We start from the raw sequence: 26,018 nt of genomic DNA, 5'->3' as shown, positions 1-26,018 counted from the left end.
TGGGAACTCCATTTGTGTGACAGTAGAACTGTGCTCCATACGGTTTTCCATGACTGATTTTTCAGAGACCATCAGGCCTTTTAGTGCAGCTTGGACTTCTTCCTTTAGTACCGTGGGTCCCTGGTCATATATTACCTCCTGAACTGGATGACCGTCAACCAGTTCTTTTTAGTATAGTAACTCTGTGTATTCCTTCCATCTTCTTTTGATGCTTCCTACGTCGCTTAATATTTTCCTCATAGAACCTTCACTGTTGCAACTCGAGGCTTGAATATTTTCTTCAATTCTTTCAGCGTGAGAAATGCTGAACGTGTTCTTCCCTTTTGGTTTTCTATCTCCAGATCTTTGCACATGTCATCATAATACTTTGTTTTCTCAAGCTGCCCTTTGAAATCTTCTGTTCAGCTTTTACTTCATCATTTTGTCCTTTTTCTTTAGCTATTTGATGTTCAAGAGCAAGTTTCAAAGTCTCTTCTGACATCCATTTAGGTCTTTTCTTTCTCTCCTGTCTTTTTAACGACCTCTTGCTTTCTTCATGTATGATGTCATACCATAACTCATCTGGTTATCATTAGTGTTCAACTCGTCAAATCTGTTCTTGAGGTGGTCTCTAAATTCAGGTGGGATATACTCAAGGTCATATTTTGGCCCTTGTGGACTTGTTCTAATTTTCTTCAGTTTCAATTTGAACTTGCATATGAGCAACTGATGAACTGATCCAAAGTTGGCCCCTGGCCTTGTTCTGACTGATGATATTGAGCTTTTCCGTCGTCCCTTTTCACAGATGTAATTGATTTGATTCCTGTGTATTCCATCTGGCGAGGTCCATGTGCATAGTCGCTGTTTATGTTGTTGAAAAAGGTATTTGCAATGAAGAAGTCATTGGTCTTGCAAAATTCTATCATGTGATCTCTGGCATAGTTTCTATCACCAAGGCCACATTTTCCAACTACCGATCCTTCTTATTTCCAACTTCCGTATGCCAATCACCAGTAATTATCAATGCATTCTGTTTGCATGTTCCATCAATTTCAAACTGCAGAAGCTGGTAAAAATCTTTAGTTTCTTCATCTTTGGCCTTAGTGGTTGGTGTGTAAATTTGAGTAATAGTTATATTAACTGGTCTTCCTTGTAGGTGTGTGGACGTTACCCTATCACTGACAGCATTGTACTTCAGGATAGATCTTGAAATGTTCTTTTTGACAATGAATGCAGCACCATTCCTCTTCAAGTTGTCATTCCCAGCATACTAGGCCATATGATTGTCCAATTCAAAATGACCAATACCATTCCATTTCAGCTCACTAGTGCCTAGGATATCCATCTTTATGAGTTCCATTTCATTTTCAACGATTTTTAGTTTTCCTAGATTCATACTTCATACATTCCAGGTTCCAATTATTAATGCATGTTTGCAGCTGTTCCTTCTCATTTTGTGTTATTTTGAGATAGCACCCAACAACAACAGCAACAATCAGGCCTTTCTTCTGAGGCACCTCTGCGTGGACTCTACCCTCCAACCTTTCAGTTCACAGCCGAGTGTGTTAACCGTTTACACCATCCAGGGCCACCTACTTGGGGAATAGCAAATACAAGATAAATGAAGACATGCTCTGAGATCACCTCGCAGAAATGTTGAAGGAAATGTAAAGTACAAAGCGTTTGGTATAGTTTAAGTTGAGATTTTCTCAAGGCAAGGAAATGTGATAAACAGAAGCCTTGAGGGCCCTTGCTGCAACAGTTCTAAGAATTGCTCAGTAATGTTGCCTGGTCAATAACTTGTCTTTGTGGTATTTCAAATGCCAAGTTCATTATGTGGTTAAAGCATTCAGTCACTTTAATTTTAATAGCCTTATTTGCAGTAATGCTGGAAACTACTTGAGTACGTACAGCCCTAATTGAAGAATTCAGGTTGTTCTGTGTCCAGTGTTCCATTTATCCCTAATATGCTTGATATAGTCTAAAAGAAAGTCGCTTTTCTCTGCCTGGTGGAAACTGGCACAAGGGAGTTAATGCTGAAATGGTGTCTATATGAGCAACTGGTGATGCCATCTTGATTAGATTGCCTGGACAATTCAATTTAAAAGATCGATTCTTTATATGATTCAGTTATTTGGTTAAATTGACACTGATACATTCAGTTATAGCAAGTGAACCAGGTTGAACAATTAATCAAAAACCTGTGTATACCACAGATAATGCCAATAAATGTGTTCACATGAATTACTTTGAAAACTGAGGTTTGAATCTATTTATGTTACCTCAAATCATCATATAATTTATATATATTATTTGTACCACATAATTTAGGTACGGTGAAATCTGTAAAAGCCCGAACTCGATGGCACTGCCTTATTTTTCTGGGTCTTCCAGGTTCTCTGCCTTTGACAGGGTACAGTCACCCCTTTTCTGTCACTCTCTATTTAGCGGAAAATATTTGACTTTTCTTTCTCTGACAGATTTCCACCTTGCACAGGTTCCGGCTTTTGCAGTTTTACTGTAATTGATTATATACCATATATTTTTCTCATTTAAATTCACCTATGAATTTCCTCAAAGGCATGGTTGATGCTCTACTTTGTCACTCCAGCATTAAGGCGACTCGGCACACAGGAGAATAATAATGATTTTTTTTTAATTTTATATTTGACAGTGAGCTGGATATCTTAGTCGAAGTCTGGATTCAACCCCCACTTCTGTTTCTGACCAGTCTATAGAATGAGGCTTTTGTCCTTGATGACCTTGAAAACTCATGTATGATCTAAAGTACACTAAACCAAAAAAGCCAAACCCACTGCCGTCGAGTCGATTCCAACTCATAGTGACCCTAGAGGACAGAGTAGAACTGCCCCATAGAGTTTCCAAGGAGCGCCTGGCGGATTCGAACTGCTGACCTTTTGGTTAACAGCCATAGCACTTAACCACTGTGCCACCAGGGTTTCCAAAGTACACTCATGAATTATATTTTTAATTAACAAAACTGCCTGTAACTTGAATGATTATTTTCTCTGATAGATGTAATATAATTTTATAAATAGTTTTGCTACAAGGATTTGAGTTTGAAGGAATCCAGTAAAACTATTTTGTCAATGTGATTATTTGAACTTGGTGTGACTTTTAACTCAGCTATATTTCAGGTTGCTATAAGTTGGAATTGACTCTATGGCAACAGGTTTATTTATTTATTTTTTAATCAAGTATCTGATTAGGTTGTGAGTCCAAACGAGGTACTTCGTTATTTGCCATACATTACTATTGTTTTAGAATGTTTAACATATAATGTCTATGCAGTAAAGGTATTTTTCACTAGCCTCAAGACCCTAAGTACAGAGTATTTTTAAAACCTTCTTTTAATAATTCAGATTTTAAAAAAAGAAGAGATAACGATAATTTAGCCACTTTCTAAGCTCTACCCTCTCAAGTCCTCTAAAGAGCTGAAACGGGGTCAGAATCATCCTTAAGAGCATCCAATTGCTGTTCATGAGGATATTTCTGGGCCAAAATATAAATTCACTAAACCAAGCTGGCAACTCTGTTGAGACTGACCTACATTTCTATACAATAATAGATTGCTATTGTAAATAAATGTTTAACACTGTCACCCTTTACCTTAATGCCTGTAACAGAAAAAACCGAACCAATCGCCATCAAGTCGATTCCAACTCATAGCGACCCTACGGGACAGAGTGGAACTGTCCCATAGGATTTCCAAGGCTGTAGATCTTTACAGAAGCAGATTGCTACATCTTTTTCCTGCAGAGTAGCTGGTGGCTTCAAACCACAAACCTTTTGGTTAACAGCTGAGTACTTAACCACTGGACCACCAGGGCTCCTTCTTTCCTTGATAGCAATGGTAAAATGTTGATCTGATTTCTCGAATCATTTTTCTTGGATCCATGTCAAAATATCTGTCCCCATTCTTTTCCCACCTCTTCCAAACAAACATGTAGTTTAAACCACTCTGACTTAAGTCGTCTAATTTTTTTTCAGAATATTAAAATTTTCTAAATAAATTAAAAAAAAGTAGAGCTTAAATATATAAATTAGAACAGCAAATCTTTAAACATTGAGAAATGACATGATATCATTTTAATTCATAAGATTATCCCAGATCTTAACTTTGAAGTTAGAAGGAGATGCTCAGCATTCTCTTTATCTTATTCCGTGTTTATTTTTGGTACTGCCCTTTTTTTTTATTTTAGCAAAGTGACAGGAAATAGAACATGCACCATCCAATTGGGTCACTTTATGTAGCAGTAAACCATAAGTAAATAATCTAGGTTATTTCCCCAGGCTTAATATCATCAATATTTCTTCCCTTCACATGCTCCAAAACATGATCTTATTGGTAGAAAATGTATTAGTAACTTGAAAGATGGCAGGAAAAAACAATACACCAGGCATTATTCTGAGAAGTGGTTTTATCAGTGAGACAGTCTCATTCAAAGAACTGTGCTTCTGCCTATGTTCACTGCCTTAACCTGAAGAATTTCATGTTTGGGAATTAGTAATGTATTTTGAAAAATTATCCCAGGGACTATGACTTCAAATTTAATTGAAGTGACTCATTAAATAAATGCCTGTGGTTATAACATGAATACAGGAGATAATATGATGAACATGGCATCAGGATTAGAGGAAATCTCATTAACAGTCTGTAATATGCAGGTGACACAATATTGCTTGCTAAAAGCTAAGAAGACTTGAAGCACTTGGTGATGAAGACCAAAGACTGCAGCCTTAAGTAGTCTCAACACAAACAAAACAGCCTTCAGCCTCAACATAAGGAAAACAGAAATCCTCACCACTGGACCAATAAGCAACATCATGATAAATGGAGAATAGATTGAAGTTGCCAAGGATTTCCTTTTACTTGTATCCACAGTCAATATCCATGAAAGCAGCAGTCAAGAAATCAAAATATGCATTGCACTGGGCAAATCTTCTGCCAAAGACCTCTTTAAAGTGTTAAAAAGCAAAGATGTCACCTTGAAGATTAAGGTGCCTTTGACCCAAGCCATATTATTTTCAGTCACCTCATATGCATGCAAAAGCTGGACAATGAATAAGGAAGACCAAAGAAGAATTGAGGCCTTTGAATTATAGTGTTGGCAAAGAATATCAGATACCCGATGGACTGCCAGAAGAATGAACAAATCTATCTTGGGAGAAGTACAACCTGAATGCTCCCAAGAAGCAAGGATAGTGAGACCGTCTCTGAACATGTTATCGGGAGGGACCAGTCCCTGGAGAAGGACATCATGCTTGATAAAGTAGAGGGTCAGTGAAAAAGAGGAAAACCCTCAAGAAGATGGCTCAAACAATGGGCTCAAGCATAACATGGATTGTGAGGATGGCACAGGACCAGGCAGTGTTTCCTTCTCTTGTACCTAGAGTTGCTATGAGTCAGAACCAACTCAATGACACCTAACAGCAACAATGTGAGTTGATCCCACGAGTCCATTTTTATCCACAATATCAACAGATATTATTTGAGAACCTACTCTGTATAATATATGATGGTATGCATAATTACAATGTTACATGTATGTTCTATTGATGATTCTGTAATGACTGCTTGATACCTACCTCCATATGCTTTCAGAAAACTATAAATAGAACACTAAAAGATCCCTAGACCATGTCATATGATGGTCCAAGCAATGTCTTCTGCATATAAACTACAGTGTAAAATATTATTTGGTAGAAAAACTACTTCTCTCGTAGCAATTGGGTTTAGATTTATGAAGTTTTATCTAAATGGAAACAGCTATTCTGTAACCTGTTTTATACAAATGAGTTTTTAAAACATTAGTGAGGTTTCTCTAATCAGGAATTGGAATTCTTATATGGCAAGTTAACCTTGTAGATAGTCACATTTGATCACATTGTGGTGCCAAAAACTGTAAATATTAAATATGTGGATAAAACTAATCCTTTCAATTATGAGACAGGTGGAAGAATATGCAGTTAATAGTTCTCACTATGGGCTTTCCTTTGGGGAGTACTCTAGTATGAAAAATAATTTTCCTGAAAAATAAATACCATTGTTGCATAGTCCTGTTGAATGTTGAAAATATTTTATACTTATTCAATTTATGACCCTGACTTTCACGGAGATCCTCTGAGCTTTATGTCCTACCATGGGGAAAGAAAAAAAAATATATTGCTAGAGGCTTGCTAATTAAAATCTTTCAGTATGCAAGTATAGACAAAAATGATTTAAAATTTCATTCTATTAAAAGGGCATCTACTTCAAAATATGCTTTAAAATAGGATCAATTTAGACACTCAGATGTTTAAAATGTATTTATATGAAGTCACCTGGAATTTCAGATTTGCATATTTGAAGCATTTATGCCGTGAGAGATAATCCATCTCTTTCTAACCCTGCTCTTTCCATGGGTACCATAAGAAATGTTGTTGTGACACAGCTTTTCTGTAAAATTGAGTTGTGCCTGTGGCCTCTATTTAATACTATAACATTTATTATGCACATACATAATGTTATTATGGATTGAATTGTGGCCCTCAGAAAGATACATTGAAGTCTTAATCCCCGATACCTGTGAATGTGTCCTTGTTTGGAGATAGCATCTTTGAAGATGTTATTAGTTAATATGAGGCCATACTGGAGTAGGGGGGCCCTAAGCAAGTGTGACTGGCGTACTTACAAAACAAGAAGAGGCATAGACACAGACAGAAGGAAGATGGCCATGTGAAGACAGAGGCAGAGCTTGGAGTGATGCATCTACAAACCAAGGAACACCAAGGATTGCCAGGAACCACCAGAAGTTAGGGAGAAGCAAGGCAGGATCCTCCCTTAGAGCCTTCAGAGAGAGCATTGTTCTTTTGATGCATTGATTTGCACGTCTAGGCTATAGATGTGTGAAGCCATAAATTTCCTTTGTTTTAAGACACCCAGTTTGTGGTACTTTGTTACAATAGCTCTGGGAAACTAAGGGAATGATTAAAGCTCCTTAGAAGGACTGTAGAATAAAAATTATGTTAAATAGTAGAGGATTAGTCTTGTATCAGGTTACAACTAAATGGAGCAATTTGTTTCAACCACAGAAAAATCCTTTCCGGTGACTCTTAAATTTCTGGCATATGCTCTTGATCATATATATTATTTGGAGACTATAAAGTCACTCTAATATTAATCTTATTGCTGTTGTTTTTGTTAGGTGCTGTGGAGTCAGTTCCAACTCATAGCAACCCTATGCAGAGCAGAAAGAAACATTGCTAGATCCTGCGCCATCCCCAACAATCATTGTTATGCTTGAGCCCATTTTTGCTGCCACTGTGTCAACCCATATCACTGAGGGTCTTCCTATTTTTCACTAAACCTCTACTTTACCAAACATGATGTTCTTCTCCAGGGACTGATGCCTCCTGATAACATGTCCAAAGTATGTGAGCAGTAGTTTCACCATCCTTGCTTCTAAGGAGCATTCTGGTTGTACTTCTTCCAAGACAGATTTATTCATTCTTTTGGCAGTCCACGGTATATTCAATATTCTTCACCAACACCATAATTCAAAGGCGTTGATTCTTTGGTCTTTCTTATTCATGGCCCAGCTTTCGCATGCATATGAGGCAGTTGAAAATACCATGGCATGGCTTGGGTTAGGCGCACCTTAGTCTTCAAGGTGACATATTTGCTCTTCAACACTTTAAATGGGTTTTTTGGAGCAGATTTGCTAAATGGAATGCATCTTTTTGATTTCTTGACTGCTGCTTCCATGGGTGTTGATTGTGGATCCAAGTAAAATGAAATCCTTGACAACTTCAGTTTTTCTCTTTATCATGATGTTCCTTATTGGTCCAGTTGTGAGGATTTTTGTTTTCTTTATGTTGAGGTGTAATCCATACTGAAGGCTTTGATCTTTATCAGTAAGTGCTTCAAATCCTCTTCACTTCCAGCAAGCAGAGTTGTGTCATCAGCATATTGAAGGTTGTTAATGAGCCTTCCTCTAATCCTGATGCCCTGTTCTTCTTCATATAGTCTAGCTTCTTGGATTATTTACTCAGCATACAGGTTGAATAGGTATGGTGAAAAGATACAACCCTGAGGCACACCTTCCCTGACTTTAAACCACTCGGTATCCATCCGCTTTTCCTTTTCAAATGACTGCCTCTTGACCTATGTACAGGTTCCTAGTGAGCACACTTAAGTATTCTGGAATTCCCATTCTTCAACATATTATCCATAACTTGTTATGATCCATATTAATCTTAGAGAAACACTAACTATAGATATAAGTCTCTATAATAGTTAATGTTTCTCTAAGATTAATATGGATCATAACAAGTTATGGATAATATGTTGAAGAATGGGAATTCCAGAATACTTAAGTGTGCTCACTAGGAACCTGTACATAGGTCAAGAGGCAGTCATTTATATAACTCTATGTAATTATATGTAAAACCTTTTGCCATTGAGTTGATTTTTACTCATGGCGACCGCTTGTGTTATACAGTAGAATTGAGCTGCATAGAGTTTTCTTGGCTGAAATCTTTTACTAAAGCAAATTGCCAGGCCTTTCTTCCACAGTGTTGTTGGTGGGTTTCAACTGCCAACCTTTCAGGTAGCAGATGGTCACAAATATATATATGTGTGTGTGGATATAGATATAGATATAGGTCCAGAAAACAAGGCTTTGAATGATCTAGGAGAGTTATCAGGTGTAGGTGGAGGATGTGCCTTATATGGGAACACAGGTGCTCTTTGCATTGTAATATGCAGAGAGAAAAGTAAAGAGAATTCATACAGATACATCTTATAGGAAACTGGAGTTTTTCTTATCCGTTTCTATTTTTTTCTGGGAAGGAAGAGGTGAAATCTTAGAGGACTTAATATAGATGGAGAAAGTTTTAAAATAGCTGTTACATGGAATATGAGTGAGATGAAATCAGAAGAATCATGGGGTGGCATGAGACTATGGTTGGAGTAGAGACCACACATTAAGGTGTCACTGGTGTGGTACTAACATTTTCCTCACCTCCACTTTGTAGTGAAGTTTTAAGTACAAGGAAGGCAGTTGGACTGATCGAGGTCTGAAGTTCTGTCAGACAACATGGTAGAAGAACAATGGGGTAAGGGGGTCAATTATATAGCAAGAAAGTGGCTGAAGTAGTGAACCAGGAGCCTAAACTGGTTAGGAAAATAATAGATATTATTGGAGATGATGGAGTAATCTGTGTGGGAAAATTCAAGATAGAGGAGAGAGAAACTCAGTTGGGAAAGCAAGTGAGGGCGGTGGTTCTCAGCCTTGACTTCTCATTAGAACCACCTGGGGAGCTTCAAAAAATGCAGGTGCCCATGTCCCATCTTCTGAGACTCTGATCAAAGTGGCCTATGGTACCACCTGGACAATGAGCTATATTTTGGAGCCAAGATTGAAAATCTGTTGTGAAGAGTCTTATTTTCAAAGTTGCAGACACTTTATTCTCAAGGCAATGGAGGATCAACAGAGATTTTAAAAAGAGGAGTAACGTGAGTTATTATTTATTTTAGAAAAGTGAATTTTTCCTCAATGTGAAAGGGAGAATAGTGGAAAAAATACTGCAGTATTCTGAGTTAGGAATGGTAGGACCTTGAACTAGAGGAATGAAGAGGACTTGTAGAGTAGGGGACAGATTTTTGGTGTTTCAACGCAAGAATTTATTACACTTATAAAAAAAAATTTTTTTTTTTTTTATTGATATATGTGAAGACTAAGATAACTGTAGGATTTTTTTTCCTGGATAATATGGTAGTTTTCCATTGCTGCATAACAAATCACCCCCAGTTTGGAAGGCTCAAAGCAACATTTATTGTCTCACAGTAAGGAGTCCAGACTTGGCTTCTTTAGGTTCTCTGATTACACCAGACTATAATCAAGGTGTCTAGCGAGGCTGAAGTCTTATCAGAGGCTTGAGTGGGAATAGTTCCATGTCCAAGCGCCCTCAGATTATTGGCAAAATTCAGCTCTACACAGCTGTAGGACTGAGTTCCTCATCTTCTTGCTGGGTATTAGCCAGGAACCCCCTCAGACCCTAGAGGCTGCTTATAGGTCCCTGCCAGTGGCTACACCACAGGCTGTTCACTTCTTCAAGACCAGTAGGAGAATCTTCTTCTTGCTCCTAAAGTTACTCAGTCCTTTTTTTTAAGGATATTTACCTGATTAAATCAAGCATACCCAAGATAACCTACCTTTTGATTAACTCAAAATCAACTGATTTGGGATGTTAACTACATCTGCATGTTTCCTTCACTTTTGCCATTCAACATAACCAGTAAGTGATGAGTCACAATTGACTGGACGGCAATGGATTTTTTTTTTTTTTTTTAAATCATATTCACAGGCCATGCCCACATTCAAGGGAAGAGGATTTTAGAGGGCGTGTACACCTTCAGATGGGAATCAGAAGTTGTAGCAGTTAATTTTAATAAGTAATACAAGATAATTAGAATGTTTCTGAAAGAAATTGATGACTTCAGTTTTTAGACATGTTAAATTTGGGGTAGTTGATTAGAATGTTTTAGTAGGTGTTTTTTATTTATAGAGAGATTGGAGCCCTGGTGGTGCAGTGCTTAAGAGCTTGGCTGCTAACCAAAAGGTTGGCAGTTCAAATCCGCCAGCCTCTCCTTGGAGACCTTGTAGGGTAGTTCTACTCTGTCCTGTCCTGTCGCTATGAGTCGAAATTGACTCAATGGAAATGGGTTTGGTTTTAGTTTATAAAGAGATCAACATTGAAGAGATAATCTGGTATTGATTAATAGAGTTAAATTTATGAGATAGTCCAGAGAAAATGTGCAGCAAGAAGTGAGCTGAAGACATTAGCAAGACCAAATAAAGCTAGCACTATTGGGGCTGAGCTTCAAGCCATATTCCTTGATTACCAGTCTAATACCCCATTATGCAAGCCTTTAAACCAAAAAATCAAACCTGTTACAATCAAGTCAATTCCAGCTCAAAAGGAGTAGAGTAGGATAGAGTAGACCTGCCTCATAGGACTCCCAAGGAGCGCTGGTGGATTCAGACTGCCAAACTTTTGTTAGTAGCTGAGTTCTTAACCACTGTGCACCAGGGCTCCACATACAACTCTATACTATTCCTTTACTTTCTTCCTTCAGTAACACGCTGCACTTCTTAATCATCTATGGTCCACTTGCCCTCCCCACCCCAGCCCCCAATCCCAAGCCCCACTACCTGGAAGGGAGAATCAGAGTCTGTCTTAGTGTAGCCTTGCAGATCACAGACACATTGGCTCTATTGTGCTCCCTGCATGAGGGAGTGCAGGATGGGCTCACAAGGCTCAGTGAAGGGAGGTGATACCGTCGCTAGCCTTGAACTGCATCATTCCTTTTTATTAGAAACTAGAACTAACTTTGCACTGTTCCCTGCTCCTTACACACCAGAATTGCCTATGAAAATAAACAGGATGTGGCACATTCATAAGGCAGACGTAATCATATTTATCTGTCTCTTAAAATTCTTTCCTGTTTATCTAAGTAGAAAATTATTAACGCTGCTGCAACAAAACTGAGAGATCTGAGCTGTGAAAATAGAAACAAAGTGAACTTGATTGGTTCATTTTGATCAGACTTTCCTCCTTTCTCTTAAATCTTTTTCTTTCAGGTTATATTCAAGAAAAATGTGTCATTCCCTGCCCATTTGATTGCAAGTTAAGCGACTGGTCTAATTGGGAACCTTGCAGCTCATCTTGTGGGTTTGGAGTGAGAATTCGATCCAAATGGCTAAAAGAAAAACCTTACAATGGAGGTCGCCCATGTCCCAAACTGGATCTCAAGAATCAGGTAAAGTGCATGAAGCAAAAAATAAAAAGCTGAAAATGTATCCCCATTATTATTTCCTGTTGAGATTAAAAGTCAACCTCTCATTAAAAATAGCTTATAAAGAGTTATCATAAGTTCGGAAAAGTGGTTAAGAGGGCAGTAATTAAACATAATATCCTGTTGTCATCAAGTTGTGGCACAGTGGTTAAGCACTCAACCGCTAACCAAAAGGTTGGTTGGTTTGAACCCACTAGCCCTTCCATGGGAGAAAGATGTGACAGCCTGCTTCTGTAAAGATTTACAGCATTGTAAACCCTATGGGGCAGTTCTACTCTGTCCTATAAGGTCACTATGGGTCAAAATTGACTTGACGGCAATGGGTTTGGTTTTTATTTGTTTGTTTTTGATTAGTAAAATAATATTAGTAATAGAAGCTTGCCCACTCCTAGGTAATTCCCAAGGCTACCTTGCATATCATTAACAATAATAAAGTTCAGAAAAATTATATCTAATTGATTTTTAAGTGATCATGATATTTTAAAAGTGATATGCTATACCACCTAAAATTTATTTTTTATGTATATTTTAAAATATAAGGAATAGTATTGGGAAAATAGCAATTATTTTATGACAACAGAATTAATGATCTCTCCCATCAATTCCAACAATGGAGTTTTCCTTCATCTAACACTTTATCCACATTTTTTCATTCTCAGTCTTGCAGTGCTTCCATAGCTCTTCATGTATCTCTTGAGCAACTTCTCTACCTCAAAAGCCATAGCAATTTTCATATGTGAAGTGCTCGTATTGATATCTAATAAAACTGTCATCCTAAGCAATTAAAGATGGTTAGAGTATTTCAGGTAGCTTTATATAACAGAGTATAAGATTTAGTCAGGAACCTTGGTGGCATAGTGGTTAAGAACTGGGCTGCTAACCAAAAGGTCTGCAATTCAAATCCACCAGCTGCTCCTTGGAAACCTTATGAGGCAGTTCTACTCTGTTCTGCAGGGTCGCTATAAGTCGGAACCAACTCAATGACACCTAACAACAATGATGACAAGATTTAGTTAAGAATTATTTATGATAAAGAATTTATATTCCCGACATGAAGATTATTAGATTAGGACTGATGAGTCAGATTTTTCTCATTTTTAATCAGTTTCTTTGAGTAGGTAGAGCCCAAATAGGTGGTAGCATGTGTCTCTTATGTGAGTATGTAGACCCTTTGTGACTGGGAAAACTCAATAAAATGGCTGTATAGGTTTTCTAATAGAAGGAAAATCCAGTGACTCTGTTCTTAATTTGAATACCATGTATAGGACTGCTTGGCTTAAAATATTACTTGTCAATTTAAGACCAATATCTCTAGCTATATTTTTTCTAAGTTTTGATATGAGACGTATAACTCACTGACCAAAGAAAAAGCAACAGTCTTGCAAAAAAGTATTTAAGTTCTAGGATGGGTACAGTATTATGCTAGTCTTTTCTTTTTAAGGTTATATAGAAAATAATGACCATAGCTTCTTTTCTCAAAGAATGTGCATATTTACTGGGGAAAACATGACAGATGATCAGAAAATCAACATAAGTATTGTGGTGAAGGGCAGAACAGAAAATGACTAAGGAAGACAGGAGGGAAATAATCAGAGCAGAGATAGTCTGAGGAGATAAGCCTTACTTCAGTTCAAGGATAAGAATAATACAGGTTTAGGGTCAGGAGGTAGAAGGAAGACTTTAAAGTCAATACGATGGATGAAGACTATTTGACCATCCCTAGAGCAATTTCTGGAGACCCTGGTGGTGTAGTAGTTAAGAGCTGTGGCTGCTAAGTGAAAGATCAGCAGTTCAAATCCACCAGGTGCCCCTTGGGAACCCTATGGGATAGTTCTACTCTGTCCCATAGGATCGCTATGAGTCAGAATTGACTCGACAGCAACTTTTTTTATTTTTTTAAGACTAATTTATGGGTATGGAAAATAGAAAATAACAACTAAGCATTTATGGTTGTAAATAATGTTTGATAATTCTTTTTGTATCTTCCTCAAAACAATCTATGAAAGCTAAGCCTCTATAATACTAGTTTTAAGCACTAATTTTAAAGAGTTAATTTCATGGACTAGGAAATTATCAAGGGAATAAAAAGACTTCATCTGAGGACAGACTTTAAGCTTGTATTTTCAGTATGTGAAGGTAAATGTATAAAACATGTCCATAAAATCTGAGAGTATGAATAAGGGAAAGGTACTTGTACGTTTGTTGTAATTTAAAAGAAACCTGCTCTAAACACTTAGTTGACATATAAAACGTGTAACAGAAGTAATACAAACTAAAAATTAAGCCCCAGTTCAAAAATAATTTAAATAAATTTCACACGTGAAAATTAAGTGAAGGTTGGCCTGTTTCTGACTTTTGAGCTCAAGAAGGGAACTGTGCTCAGAGATAAATGTTCCGTTTTAATATTCAGAAATCTGATATAGTATGGAGTTTATTCTGTTTAAGGAATTTTGAAGCTATCTAGCACAGCAGGTATGTGGTTTAATTAAGCTTGGGTTAAAAAACTTCACCCTATCCACATTTCATATTTTAACATAAAGTAATTTGATCAGGGCAATAAGTAATAAACCCTCCTCTCGGTTTTAAGTCTGTGAATGGCAAGGGGAGATACCTTTGTGAAAAATCCTGAATCTAAAAGTAAATTTTTCTTAGAGTAGTTTCTTTTCTAGAGCAGTACACTATACCTTTATGTTACTTGTGGAAAGGTATCTGAGCAGTGGCTTCATTACATATTTGCTCTTACACTGGGTATAATCTTGTGTGTGTGTGTGTTGTGTGTGTATGTATTTAGATGTGTATGTTATTTTTTTTTTGTTATGTTGTATAAAAAGCTTTGTTTGAAGCTATTCATATTTTCTTAATTCACCTGATGATAAATTGGGTTGTTAAGGAATGTCATTAAAAAAAAAAAATTATTTTATTTTTTTTATTTAGTAGATATTCCTCAGCTTCTTATTTATGACTATTCTTCTTAGAAGAGATAACCATTTCTTTCCTTAAACTGAACATGTGATATAGTTAGAGGTACATCCACTGAGGCTCTTTCGTATGGTTGAGTTTTACTGTGGGCTTTGGGTTATTTTTCTCCTTTACAACTGATATTTAGGTTTATTTTCCCTTCTTTGGAACCAGATTAACACCCCGTTGCCCTTCACCCATAAGTAAAAGCTTAAAAAAAAAAAAAAAAAAAAGCTTGTAACCAAATTATAGCGGTAAGAGAGGCACGTATCTTCTGTAACTGTGCGTGAGGAAAATACAGCATAGGAAAGATTGGGTTTAATAGACTGTTTATAAAAAGGTATTAAATATTCTTATGTGTCTGTGTGTGTGTTTGTGTGTGTGTATATATACACACACGTAGGTGCACATATGTGTGTACGTAAATATGTATGTGTTATTCATGTGCATGTATAAATATAAGTATACCTGCATATACTTATAAATTCTCTTCTCCTTCCCTCCATTTTGGCACATGATGCTTTTTAAGGCCAAGGCTATCTTCTTTCGCAACTCATTCCAGACCCTAGTATACTATCTTGTGGGTTGTCAAACTGTATTTATTGGATGATATATTTGAAAAAAAAAAAAAAGCCTTCTCCCTGGATGATTGAGTTGCTAGTTCTGCAGAAATAAACAACTATATTTGAACTCTGGCCCCTTTTGCTGTGGTCTGTCATTCACATTCTCAAAAACACGTGCTGTCCTAGAATAAAAGACATAAGATCCTTCAAATTATTATTGCCCAAAGAGAGTCTTTCAAGACTTGCCTGAAAACTCTTGGGTGTTTGGATTCCCAGTGAAATCTAACTCAGCTGTATAAATGGAAAAGTTGGCATTATGTACACAAACTCATTAACGGTTCTGAATCTGTTAGTGAAATCAATAATCTCTCACAAAAAAGCCTCCCTTTTAAACTCAAACCTATCAACATGATAGCTCTTTCTCTAGACGTGGCTAAGTGACAGCCATATCTGAGTAGCTTTCTGCTAAATGTATTTGTGGTGCTAAATAGTTCCAGCATGAGGCTTGTTGAACACTCCTATGTAGGCGTAGAATTTCTTCTAAACAGTTTATCGGCTGATGCCCTTGACTCTGCTGCACATAATAAAATACTTAATATATTTTAATTTTTTCACAGTCTATGATGTGTTGAGTGGATTTAAGTGTTCTTATGCTGTATGTTTTTTGTCAAATATGTTTCTTATGAATTTCTGCTTAATAGAAGATCAAATATGAGGACATTAAAGCTCCATTGGACTTTACATTTCCTTTTATGAGTTCTTCACACAACTGAAGCCAAGGGAGTTTCAGAAAATTATATTTTGTTCATAAATGCAAATCAGTATGTTCATAGTTTGAATAAAAATCTTATATTGAGGTTCATTACCTATGTGTTTTAAAGTGCATGCTAGCTGGATACATTTTTTGAAAGAGTTTGGTTATGCTTGCAACTGAATGGAAGATATAAATTAAATATATGTGTGTTACCTGGAAACATTTGCATTTTAAAGGGATGTCTTCCCTCAAAGAGAGGTGTTCTAAATTTGGAAATAATGAGTATAATGCATTTTGCTTTTCATAGCAGGGTAATAGTGTTTTTAGGGGTGCCTTTTTTTTTTCTTTCCAGAAATATATGGATATATTTTAGCATGAACATTTCTTTCTTAGAAGAGGACTTTTGGATGAGAAAAGTTTTCATTAAGAAATAGCTTTATGCTGACTTTTAATCCTGCTCCATTAAATATTAGCAGCACTTGGATGTGGAACTAGGATACTAACTCTCATTCTATCTGAATCCCTTTTTACCCAGAAAAACATGGCCACGCTTAAGGTTTAATTTTGGTCTCTTCTTTTCAACCAGCCTGGCTCCCACTGTTCCCAACCTAGACCACATCATCACTGGCAGAATGCTGCTCACTTTGGAATGTCAGGAGCCCCCAGACTCCAATGGAGCAAGAAGTCTTCTTCCCAGGCATTAAGATGAAAGGCAGCCCAATAGAACACTGATTAATAAGTACATTCAGGTGTACTGTTCTTGGAGGGGAGGGCGGTGCCCACACTTTTGATGAGAACTTGTTTTAAATATGAAACATCATAGGTCATAGAATTAAGGGCTACAGAATGACTTATTTCTCAGAGTCATTTGAGAGGATTTAGTGGAGGCAAATACCCCTAAAACATTTCACACTCCCTTACACACAATTATTATCCCAAAGCCCAGCAACACCGCACCCCATTTCCGAGGCAGCCTGAAATGACCCTTACGAGCTGGTGTTCCTCCATCTGTATCCTTTCTGTCTGCCTGCCAGCCCAAACTCTGCTCTCAAATTGTGGCATTGCACTCATTGAGCTGAGTAGAGCTCAGAGAGGCAATTTTTCTTTTTCACCCTTTTCCTGTCGCCATCTCCAAGAAAAATTGCTTTTTCTTCTCAAGAGATTCTTCCCCACCCCCAACCCCCACTTGCGTGCATACATACCCTATTCTTGATCATTCCAAAGTAATACCTACCCCTCAGGCTTGTTAAAAATCTTTAGAAACTTTGATCATGATTTTTGAGAGTTGCCAGCATCACTCATGAGAAGCAGTTTTCCTACACTTGTTGTCCACTTTATCTTGCAGTTTACTGTGTTTTTCAACACTGAGTATTGCTACTCTGCATATATCCAAATTCACTTCTAGTTGTTATCCAAGATCTTCACTATGTGCTTTCCGGAATGTTCTCCGCTAGACTGACTTGGCAATTGTCTGTAACACAAAAACCTAGCAGAGTTGTCAGGATTGGCTGGGCACAATTAGAAAATTGTGAAACTAGCAGTTTTTGTCTTTGACACTCCTCCAGTGCCCTTGCACGTGTCATATTATCCCTAGCCCCTTCTCTGTTTTTTTTTTATTGTGCTTTAAGTGAAAGTTTACAAGTCAGTCTGTCATACAAAATTTTTTTTTGCTATGTACTCCTAGTTGCTCTCTCCCTTATGGGACAGCACACTTCTTCTCTCCACCCTGTATTTCCTCGTGTCCCTTCAGCCAGCTTCTGTCCCCCTCTGCCTTCTCATCTCCCCTCCAGACAGGAGCTGCCCACATAGTCGCATGTATCTACTTGAGTCAAGAAGCTCACTCCTCACCAGTATCATTTTCTATCTCATAGTCCAGTCCAATCCCTGCCTGAAGAGTTGGCTTTGGGAATGGTTCCAGTCTTGTGCTAACAGAAAGTCTGGGGACCATGACCTCTGGGGTCCTTCCTTAGCCCTTAACTCTTAAGACCCTGAAACATCAGCTGACATCAGCTGCAGCAGGGGAATCACATTGTCTGTGCTTGGAATATCATGAACCTATCTTCTTAACCAAGTATTTCAAACAGATGTCCCCAATTATTTTTCTAGAAAAATACTGGCAGAACCTGCTTGTCATATCTTTCCTAAACAGTATCTTCCTCTTCTTTTCAGGCATTGGAAGAATATGGCTCTGACTTTAACCAGGAACATGAATTTGTTGTACTGAATGAACATACTTGCACTGCCTTGACTGAAGGGAGTGCAGCACCTGCTTTAAAAAAAAAAAAAAGTTTGCTAAGATCCGTCTGAGAGTAAGATTCTCAGTGGCGTGTTAAGTCCCCAGTTCTTTTGATTTTTCAACCTTTACCCCAATATTAAGTTAAATTACCAGAAAACAAGTTACCTAGACCTTCGTTTACATCCCAGGTCCCTGCAGAAAAGCATTTGGTGAGCCATGATTTCTTTAGCCATGATTCTACACAATTTAAGAGTTGAGGTAAAAATAGTGGCTCTGAGCTGCCCATCTGAGTCTTTTGAAGTTCAGAGCTTATTGTTTCATAGTTGTTATTGAACACTAAAAAAAAAAAAAAAAACAGCTACCATTGAGCCAATCCCAGCTCATGGTAACCCCATATGTGTCAGAGAACTGTGCTGCATAGGGTTTTCAACGGCTGTTTTTTGTTTGTCTTTTAATAAATCACTTGTCCTTTCTCCTGAGACTGGGTGGTCTTGAACCACCCATCTTTTGTTTCAGATTATGAAAATCACTGGGACGTGGGTAGAGTGTGGAAGATTGTTATAAAAACAGTCTTCCAGGCCCCTGCTGTGAAGAGTGTGGCTCAGTACATCTAGAGTGTATCCAAGAATGTGTATTTATTAGAAAAGTTGTTTTTGTTTTTTTTGCTGGTTCTTTTGGTCAGGTATGTTTGTAAACATGGTAAGAGTTGAGATTATTGCTTACTGAGGAAAAGATTTTTTTCTGTAGTTGACTTAGCCTGTCCTTTGTAGTCCAAACAATGAAAATAACCACTACTTGTTTGCATAATGCCATACTCAAAGCAAACTTTGAGGACGCCCCCATTTTACAGAAAGGAGGACTTTGGCTTAGGGAGTGTAAAAGCTTTTCCAGTGTCATCCCCTGATCTATATAAGGAGTTATGAGTCAGTCAGGTCTGGAATCAAATGCTGCCCTGCCAGCTTAGAAAATTATTTAACCTTTCTGAGTCTCGATGTTATGATTTGTGAAATGAGTATAACAGTGACAACTACCTCATAAACTTATTGTGAGTATTAAATAAGATAAAATGATTATTAACTTCTTAGCTTATTGTTTGGCACATAGTAAGTGCTTGATAAATGTTAGCTATAATTCTTTTTCCTTGGTCTCTAACATGTAATTTCTGTTTTTAATTGATTTTACTTTTACCTGTACCCTGTTGCCTTTCATATCTAAATTATGCAGATTGCTTCCTTTTTTACATTTAGCTACTGGAACATTTGGACTCCAATATTTTAGTTGTAATGATTCAGCTTTGATACCTAGAAACATCTACTGGCATTGCTTCCTGTCTGGGAAATCAGTTCCATTTTATTTCTAAACATCTTACTCAGCATGGCTTCTTATTTTCTAATGGTAGAAACAAATGTAAGTTTTTTGCATATTTACATCTCTAGCATCCCATGAATCTGTGACTCTTTGACCCTTTTGATATAAACTTCTTTGTTAAGCAACATAGAAAGGACATTGAGCTTTAATGGCACAGTTCTGTGAACTTTTGCAAAGTGAATTTTCCCACTCAGTCACCACCCGGATCAAGAAATAATATATTATCAGCATCTCAGATGCCCCCTTTGTACAAATGTCACCAAAAGGCATGTGCAAGAATGCTCCCTATGCTACCACCTTCACTACTATTCAGACTTCTAACACCATAACCGAAAAAACTAAACCCGTTGCCATCAAGTCAATTCCGACTCAAAGCGACCTTATAGGACAGAGTAGAGCTGCTCTATAGGGTTTCCAAGGCTGTATTCTTTATGGAAGCATACTGCTTTCTCCTGTGGGGTGGCTGGTGGGTTCAAACTGCTGAGCTTTGGTTAGCAGTTGAATGCTTAACCGTTGTACCATTAGGGCTCCTTCTAACACCATACAACAGTTTTTATCATTTTTGAAAAACTCTAAGTAAATGAATTTTGCTTGAACTGTTTTGTGTCTGCCTTTACTCAGAATTATGTTTGTGAGATTTACATGTGTTCATCTGCTGTGTAGCAGTAGATTGCTTATTCTATTGCTTTATAGTATTTCAAAGTTTATACCACATTGTTTAGTTGTATATATCACATTTTATTCTTTTTTTATGGATATTTTGAGTTGTTTCCAACTTGGAGCTATGACAAATAACACTATTCAGACCATTCTTTTGCATGCCTTTTGGTGCATGTATGTACACATTTCTGTTGCGTACGTACCCAAGAGTAGAATTTCCAGGTCATAAATCCATTGCAGTCAAGTTGATTCCAACTCATAGTGACCCTATAAGACAAAGTAGAACGCCCCATAGGGTTTCCCAGGAGCACCTGGCAGATTCAACTGCTGACCTTTTGGTTGGCAGCCTGACACTTAGCCTCTGTGCCACCAGGGCTCCTTCTAGGTCATAGGATATTAATATATTCAGCTTAAGTAAATAATTGGCATTTTATCTTGTAAGTTATTACAGATCTTCTTGAATACAGATAGTATGTAGCTGTAGGTAGTGACATGAAATATAAACTATCTGATATTGTGAAAAGAGGTGCGAAACCATATGGGTGCATCCAGTGTTTATTTCAGCACTTCCCATATCACAGCCCATCAGTAACTTATGCCTGCTCCTAAGTCATGTCTTTCTGTCCAAACAGAAAAAGGGTATGAATATTACCTTCTCACCTGACTCTACTCACCACTGTCCAAACAACCTTCTTAATAGCCTAGGCTGTGAGCTCCTCCCCTTTTTTTCCGTGACACAGAAGCTTCAGTGAATTTTCTAAGCCAAGAACATGATTGTACTTAAAATCATTCCATGGGTTCGTTACCCTTGGGATAAGTACAAACTATGTAACATAGTTTATAAACTATTTCATGATCCATCTCCTGCTTGTCTTCCCAACTGCATTTCTCTGAACTCAGAATCATGCTCAAACCAGCAAGGCCCTCATGCCAGGGATGATAAGCTCCTGAAAAGTCAGAAGAAGCTTCTGTCTTTCCCTCTCCTCAAGAGTCCTCATATAAGCTTTCTCGTAGAAAGTGAGAGTTTCACTCTGTACGGCTGATAATATTAATCAGTTTATTAATGTCAAACATGGTATCGTTTTAACAGAAATTGCCTTTCAATTTACTTTATAAGTCACCAGACATTGTTTAATGAAATAAGATATTTGCCCTTTCTCTGAGAACTGCTCATCAAATTTCTTCTACATTGAATTAAAATCATGTTCCACTGCCATTTAAATATAGATTGCTCAAGGCAGATTTGCGTTCTTTGATTTCTTCCCGGAAGAAAAATCTCTTAGGTGACAATATAGGGTCTACTGTACTTATCACCAATGCTGAAAGCAAGAATGGGACCAACTGCAAAGTCAGCTTCCAAAGAATTTTCCTCAAAACAGCCAAAGAGTTGCCAGAAGTCATCTTCCACCCTAATAGACAGAAATCTTGTCACACCTAGAACTGAAAGTAGATCAATTTGTGTAGCAATGGTGGAAAAGAAGTTTGGATTGCATTGACTCTCCAATGAACTGTATGTCACATGGAGGCTGGCAGGAAGCATGTGTCATAAATCAGAATGACAACTATAACACAGAGAGTGAACTTAGTGCTATTCTTCTCTGTTTTTGGAACAGGGAGCACAGCTCTACTAAAGTCATTGTTGGTCCAGAATTTCATAAAATGTTCCTTTAAGGGAACATTTGATAGTTGCACAAGGGCATTTTTGTGATTTCGAATCTTTGCTCAAATTCATCTTGTTAACGTGTCCTACCTGATCACCTATTTGTTGTTGTTGTTGTACTTTAGATGAAGGTTTACAGAAAAAACTAGCTTCTCATTAAACAGTTAGTGCACATATTGTTTTATGATATTTGGTGAACAACCCTACAACATGGGTTCCCTATTACCGGCTTCCCTGTCCTCTCCGCCTTTTAGTCCTCGACCCTGGGATGGTGTGCCTCTTTAGTCTCGTTTTATTTTAAGGACCTGTCTAATCTTTGGCTGAAGGGTGAACCTTGGGAGTTACTTCATTACTAAGCTGTCCAGGGGCCATACATTTGGGGTTTCTCTGGTTTCTGACAGGCCAGTAAGTCGGGTCATTTTTTGTGAGATAGAATGTTGTCCTACATTTTCCTTCAGCTCTGTCTGGGACCCTTGATTGTGATCCCTGTCAGAACAGTCAGTTATGGTAGCTGGGCACCATCTAGTTGGACTGGACTCGGTCTGGGGGAGGCTGTGGTAGCTGTGCTCCATTAGTCATTTGGACTAATCTTTCCCTTGTGACTTTAGATTTCTTCATTCTCCCTTGTTCCCAAAGGGATGAGACCAGTGGAGTATCTTAGATGGCTGCTCACAGGCTTTTAAGACCCCAGGTGCTACTCACCAAAGTAGAATATAGAACATTTTCATTATAGGCTATGTTATGCCAGTTCACCTATTTAATACTATATCCTACCACCCCTCCTCTCAATTACCTTTATTAGGCTCTTTCTCTGTGTGACTTCATCATTTATTTATTTTTAATTTTTGCTGTCTCCCCACCCCACCCCCAAATCAGATAATTTCCAGTCCCCAATGAACACCTTGAAAGCTGACAACCGTGTTGTCTTAGATTGAGTTCTGCTTGAAGCAGATCCCAAGATGGGATTCAAGAACAAGAGTTTCATTTTCAAGTGCAGTGAACACCATTAACTGCTAAACCCCTTGCCATTGAGTTGATTTCGACTCATAGCAACCCTATAGGACAGAGTATAGCTGCCCCATAGAGTTTCCGAGGAGCGCCTGGGAGATTCAAACTGCCGACCTTTTGGTTAGCAGTATTTTTTATTAGGTGTGGCATGCTGTCTGGAACCCTGGCCACACAGTGGTTAAGAGCTTGGCTACTAAAAAAAAGGTTAGCTGTTGGAATCCACCAGCCTCTCCTTGGAAGCCCTGTAGGACAGTTCTACACTGTCTTATAAGGTGTCATGGAATGAATTGTGTCCCCCAAAAATATCTGTCAACTTGGCTAGGTAATGATTCCCAGTATTGAATGATTGTCTACCATTTTGTCATCTGATGTGATTTCCCCATGTGTTGTAAATCCTATCAGTATGATGTAATGAGATGGATTAGTGGCAATTATATTGATGAGATCTATAAGATTAGATAGTGTCTTAAGCCAATCTCTTTTAAGATATAAAAGAGAGAAACGAGCAGACAGACATGGGGATCTCATACCACCAAGAAAGCAGTGCCTGGAGCATGGCATGTCCTTTGGACCTGAGGTTCCTATGCTAAGATGCTCCCAGGCCAAGGGAAGACTGATGACAAGAACCTTCTTCCAGAGCTGACAGAGAAAGAAAAACCTTCCCCTGGAGCCAGCACACTGAATTTGGACTTCTAGCCCATGGGACTTTAAGAGAATAAACTCCTGTTTGTTAAAGCCATCTATTTGTGGTATTTCTGTTATAGCAGCACTTAGATAACTAAGATATAGGGTCACTATGAGTTGAAATCAACTCAACTGCAACAAGTTTGGTTTGGTTTGGAGTGTACTGTCTATGCTATCCATGTCATAGCAAGAGGTGCATTTATATTTCCAGTAAAAATATGCTTTACCATAGCACAGTGGTCAGTTGGAAGTGTATTGTCAGAAGTTTGCATTTCGGATAATTGATATGTGTTGACCTGACAACACAGTCTCATCTGGTCTTCCTTGAAACTGACTCCATTCCCTTGGTGGATGTTGGACCAAGGCTATAGGGAAGAGTAAATTTGGCTGCAGAGACCAAACCATACACAAATAATGAGAGAAATTATTAGGTCATGCAAAGGGCTTCAGAGCAACCACATATGTATCCTTTATTTCCCTTTGGGTATGAGGTAGGGCTAGTGAGAAGCTAGTAGTGTTTAACAGCTCCCATACCGTGTCCCTTATTGTATCCTTTACTCTGTGACGGATACCAAGTACAGTTTTGCTTGCCTGGAACTAGGTGTAAGCAAGGAGGCAGGGCAGGTTAGGCTTGGTATGCTAGACCTTAGGGGACATTCCCTGTACATGAAAAAAAAAGAGTATCTGGCTGAACATGACTGAGAAATTCCAGGAAAATTGGATACTAGAATAATAGTTCAAGTTGGAAAGGACCATAAAAATACCTAATCTATTAGTTCTCAATCATGAATACACATTAGTTTCACTTGAGAAATTTTACATGCCTAGGTGCCATCCCTGATCAACGAAATTAGATTTTGGTGGTGGGATCCAATTATCTATATTAGAAAAAAAAAAAATCTCTCCAGTGATTCAAATACACAGCCAGGGTTGAGAACTGCTGCCTAATGCAACCCCATCATCCTATCCTGTAAATGAGCTAACTGGGACTCAGGGAAGTGACTTGACACCTAACTACCAACTAGAAGAGGAATCCCAACTCTCAACCTAGTTTTGTTTCTAAGACACAGTGTTGATTCCTTTTCTCTTTGAATATCTCTTTCATCCAAAAGAACCCACATGTAATGAGAAACATCAGTGATACTGATTGGCACTACATGTTCATTGTTCTCATAGGAAAATAAGTAAGGGAGCTTGTTGACTTCATCCTACAATTTCCCTTCTGCCGATGACTGTCTTCTGAATTACTAATGGCATGTGACCTTTAACATGAGCAAATGGCCTATTTTTGGGTGGTGATTTAACTAAACCTGTGGCCTCCAAAAATTGCCTGTTCATCAAGCAAGGAGGGGACTTACCTAGTGACTGCGTATATACCACTGAATATGTGAAAAAATAAAAGTTCTCCCATGACCCCATGGTTTGGTATGATATGGTTGTGGATATATTTGTCTTTGGATTATTCAACAAATACTACATGTGTATCCTCATGCTACATAATCTTGGAGGCTGGAGCTAAACATATAGAAGGATAATGCAGGTGGGTAAAATGATGTAAGTATATGACGGGAACAGAGTTTTTTTTTAGCAACAGCAATTTATTAATGAGCTTTCAAAAAGAGAAGAGATAACAGTAAAACAGAATTCAGGATAATTGTAAATATGCATTTTGGAATGCATGTTGAGGAGAGACCCAAAATGGCCAGTGGTGGTGTTTTTGTTAGATGCCATCAAGTCAATTCCAACTCATAGCGACCCTGTGTACAACAGTAGGAAACACTGCCCAGTCCTGTGCCATCCTCACAATTGTTATACTTGAGCCCTTGTTGCAGCCACTGTGTCAACCCATCTTGTCGAAGGTCCTCGTCTTTTTTGCTGGCCTTCTACTTTACCAAGCATGATGCCTTTCTCCAGGGACTGATCCCTCCTGATAATATGTCCAAAGTGTGTGAGACATAGTCTCACCATCCTTGCTTCCAAGGAGCATTCTGGTTGTAGCTCTTCTAAGACAGATTTGTTCATTCTTTTAGCAGCCCCATGGTATATTCAATTTTCTTCACTAACATCTCAATTCAAAGGAGTCAATTCTTCTTTGGTCTTCCTTTTTCATTGTTCAGATTTTACATGCATATGAAGCAATTGAAAACACCATGGCTTGGGTCAGGTGTGCCTTAGTCTTCAAGGTGAAATCTTTGCTTTTCAGTACTTTAAAGAGATCTTTTGCAGCAGATTTGCCCAATGCAATGCATCTTTTGGTTTCTTAACTGCTGCTTCCATGGGTGTTG

General features: G+C 38.0%; 1 protein-coding gene across 1 annotated transcript in view; it reads left to right on the top strand.

The window, feature by feature from the left end:
* THSD7B (thrombospondin type 1 domain containing 7B) overlaps positions 1–26,018 on the top strand; it is an 826,015-nt gene that overhangs the window by 583,025 nt on the left and 216,972 nt on the right. Inside the window, exon 14 of the mRNA XM_023542986.2 lies at positions 11,628–11,806. Coding sequence (XP_023398754.2) covers positions 11,628–11,806 — 179 coding nt within the window. The remainder of the gene's footprint in view (positions 1–11,627; positions 11,807–26,018) is intronic.

The sequence above is a fragment of the Loxodonta africana genome, chromosome 6, assembly GCF_030014295.1.
Source record: "Loxodonta africana isolate mLoxAfr1 chromosome 6, mLoxAfr1.hap2, whole genome shotgun sequence".
Taxonomy (NCBI): domain Eukaryota; kingdom Metazoa; phylum Chordata; class Mammalia; order Proboscidea; family Elephantidae; genus Loxodonta; species Loxodonta africana.
The sequence above is the reverse complement of the archived record's forward strand: the minus strand, read 5'-3'. Positions and strand labels throughout refer to the sequence as shown.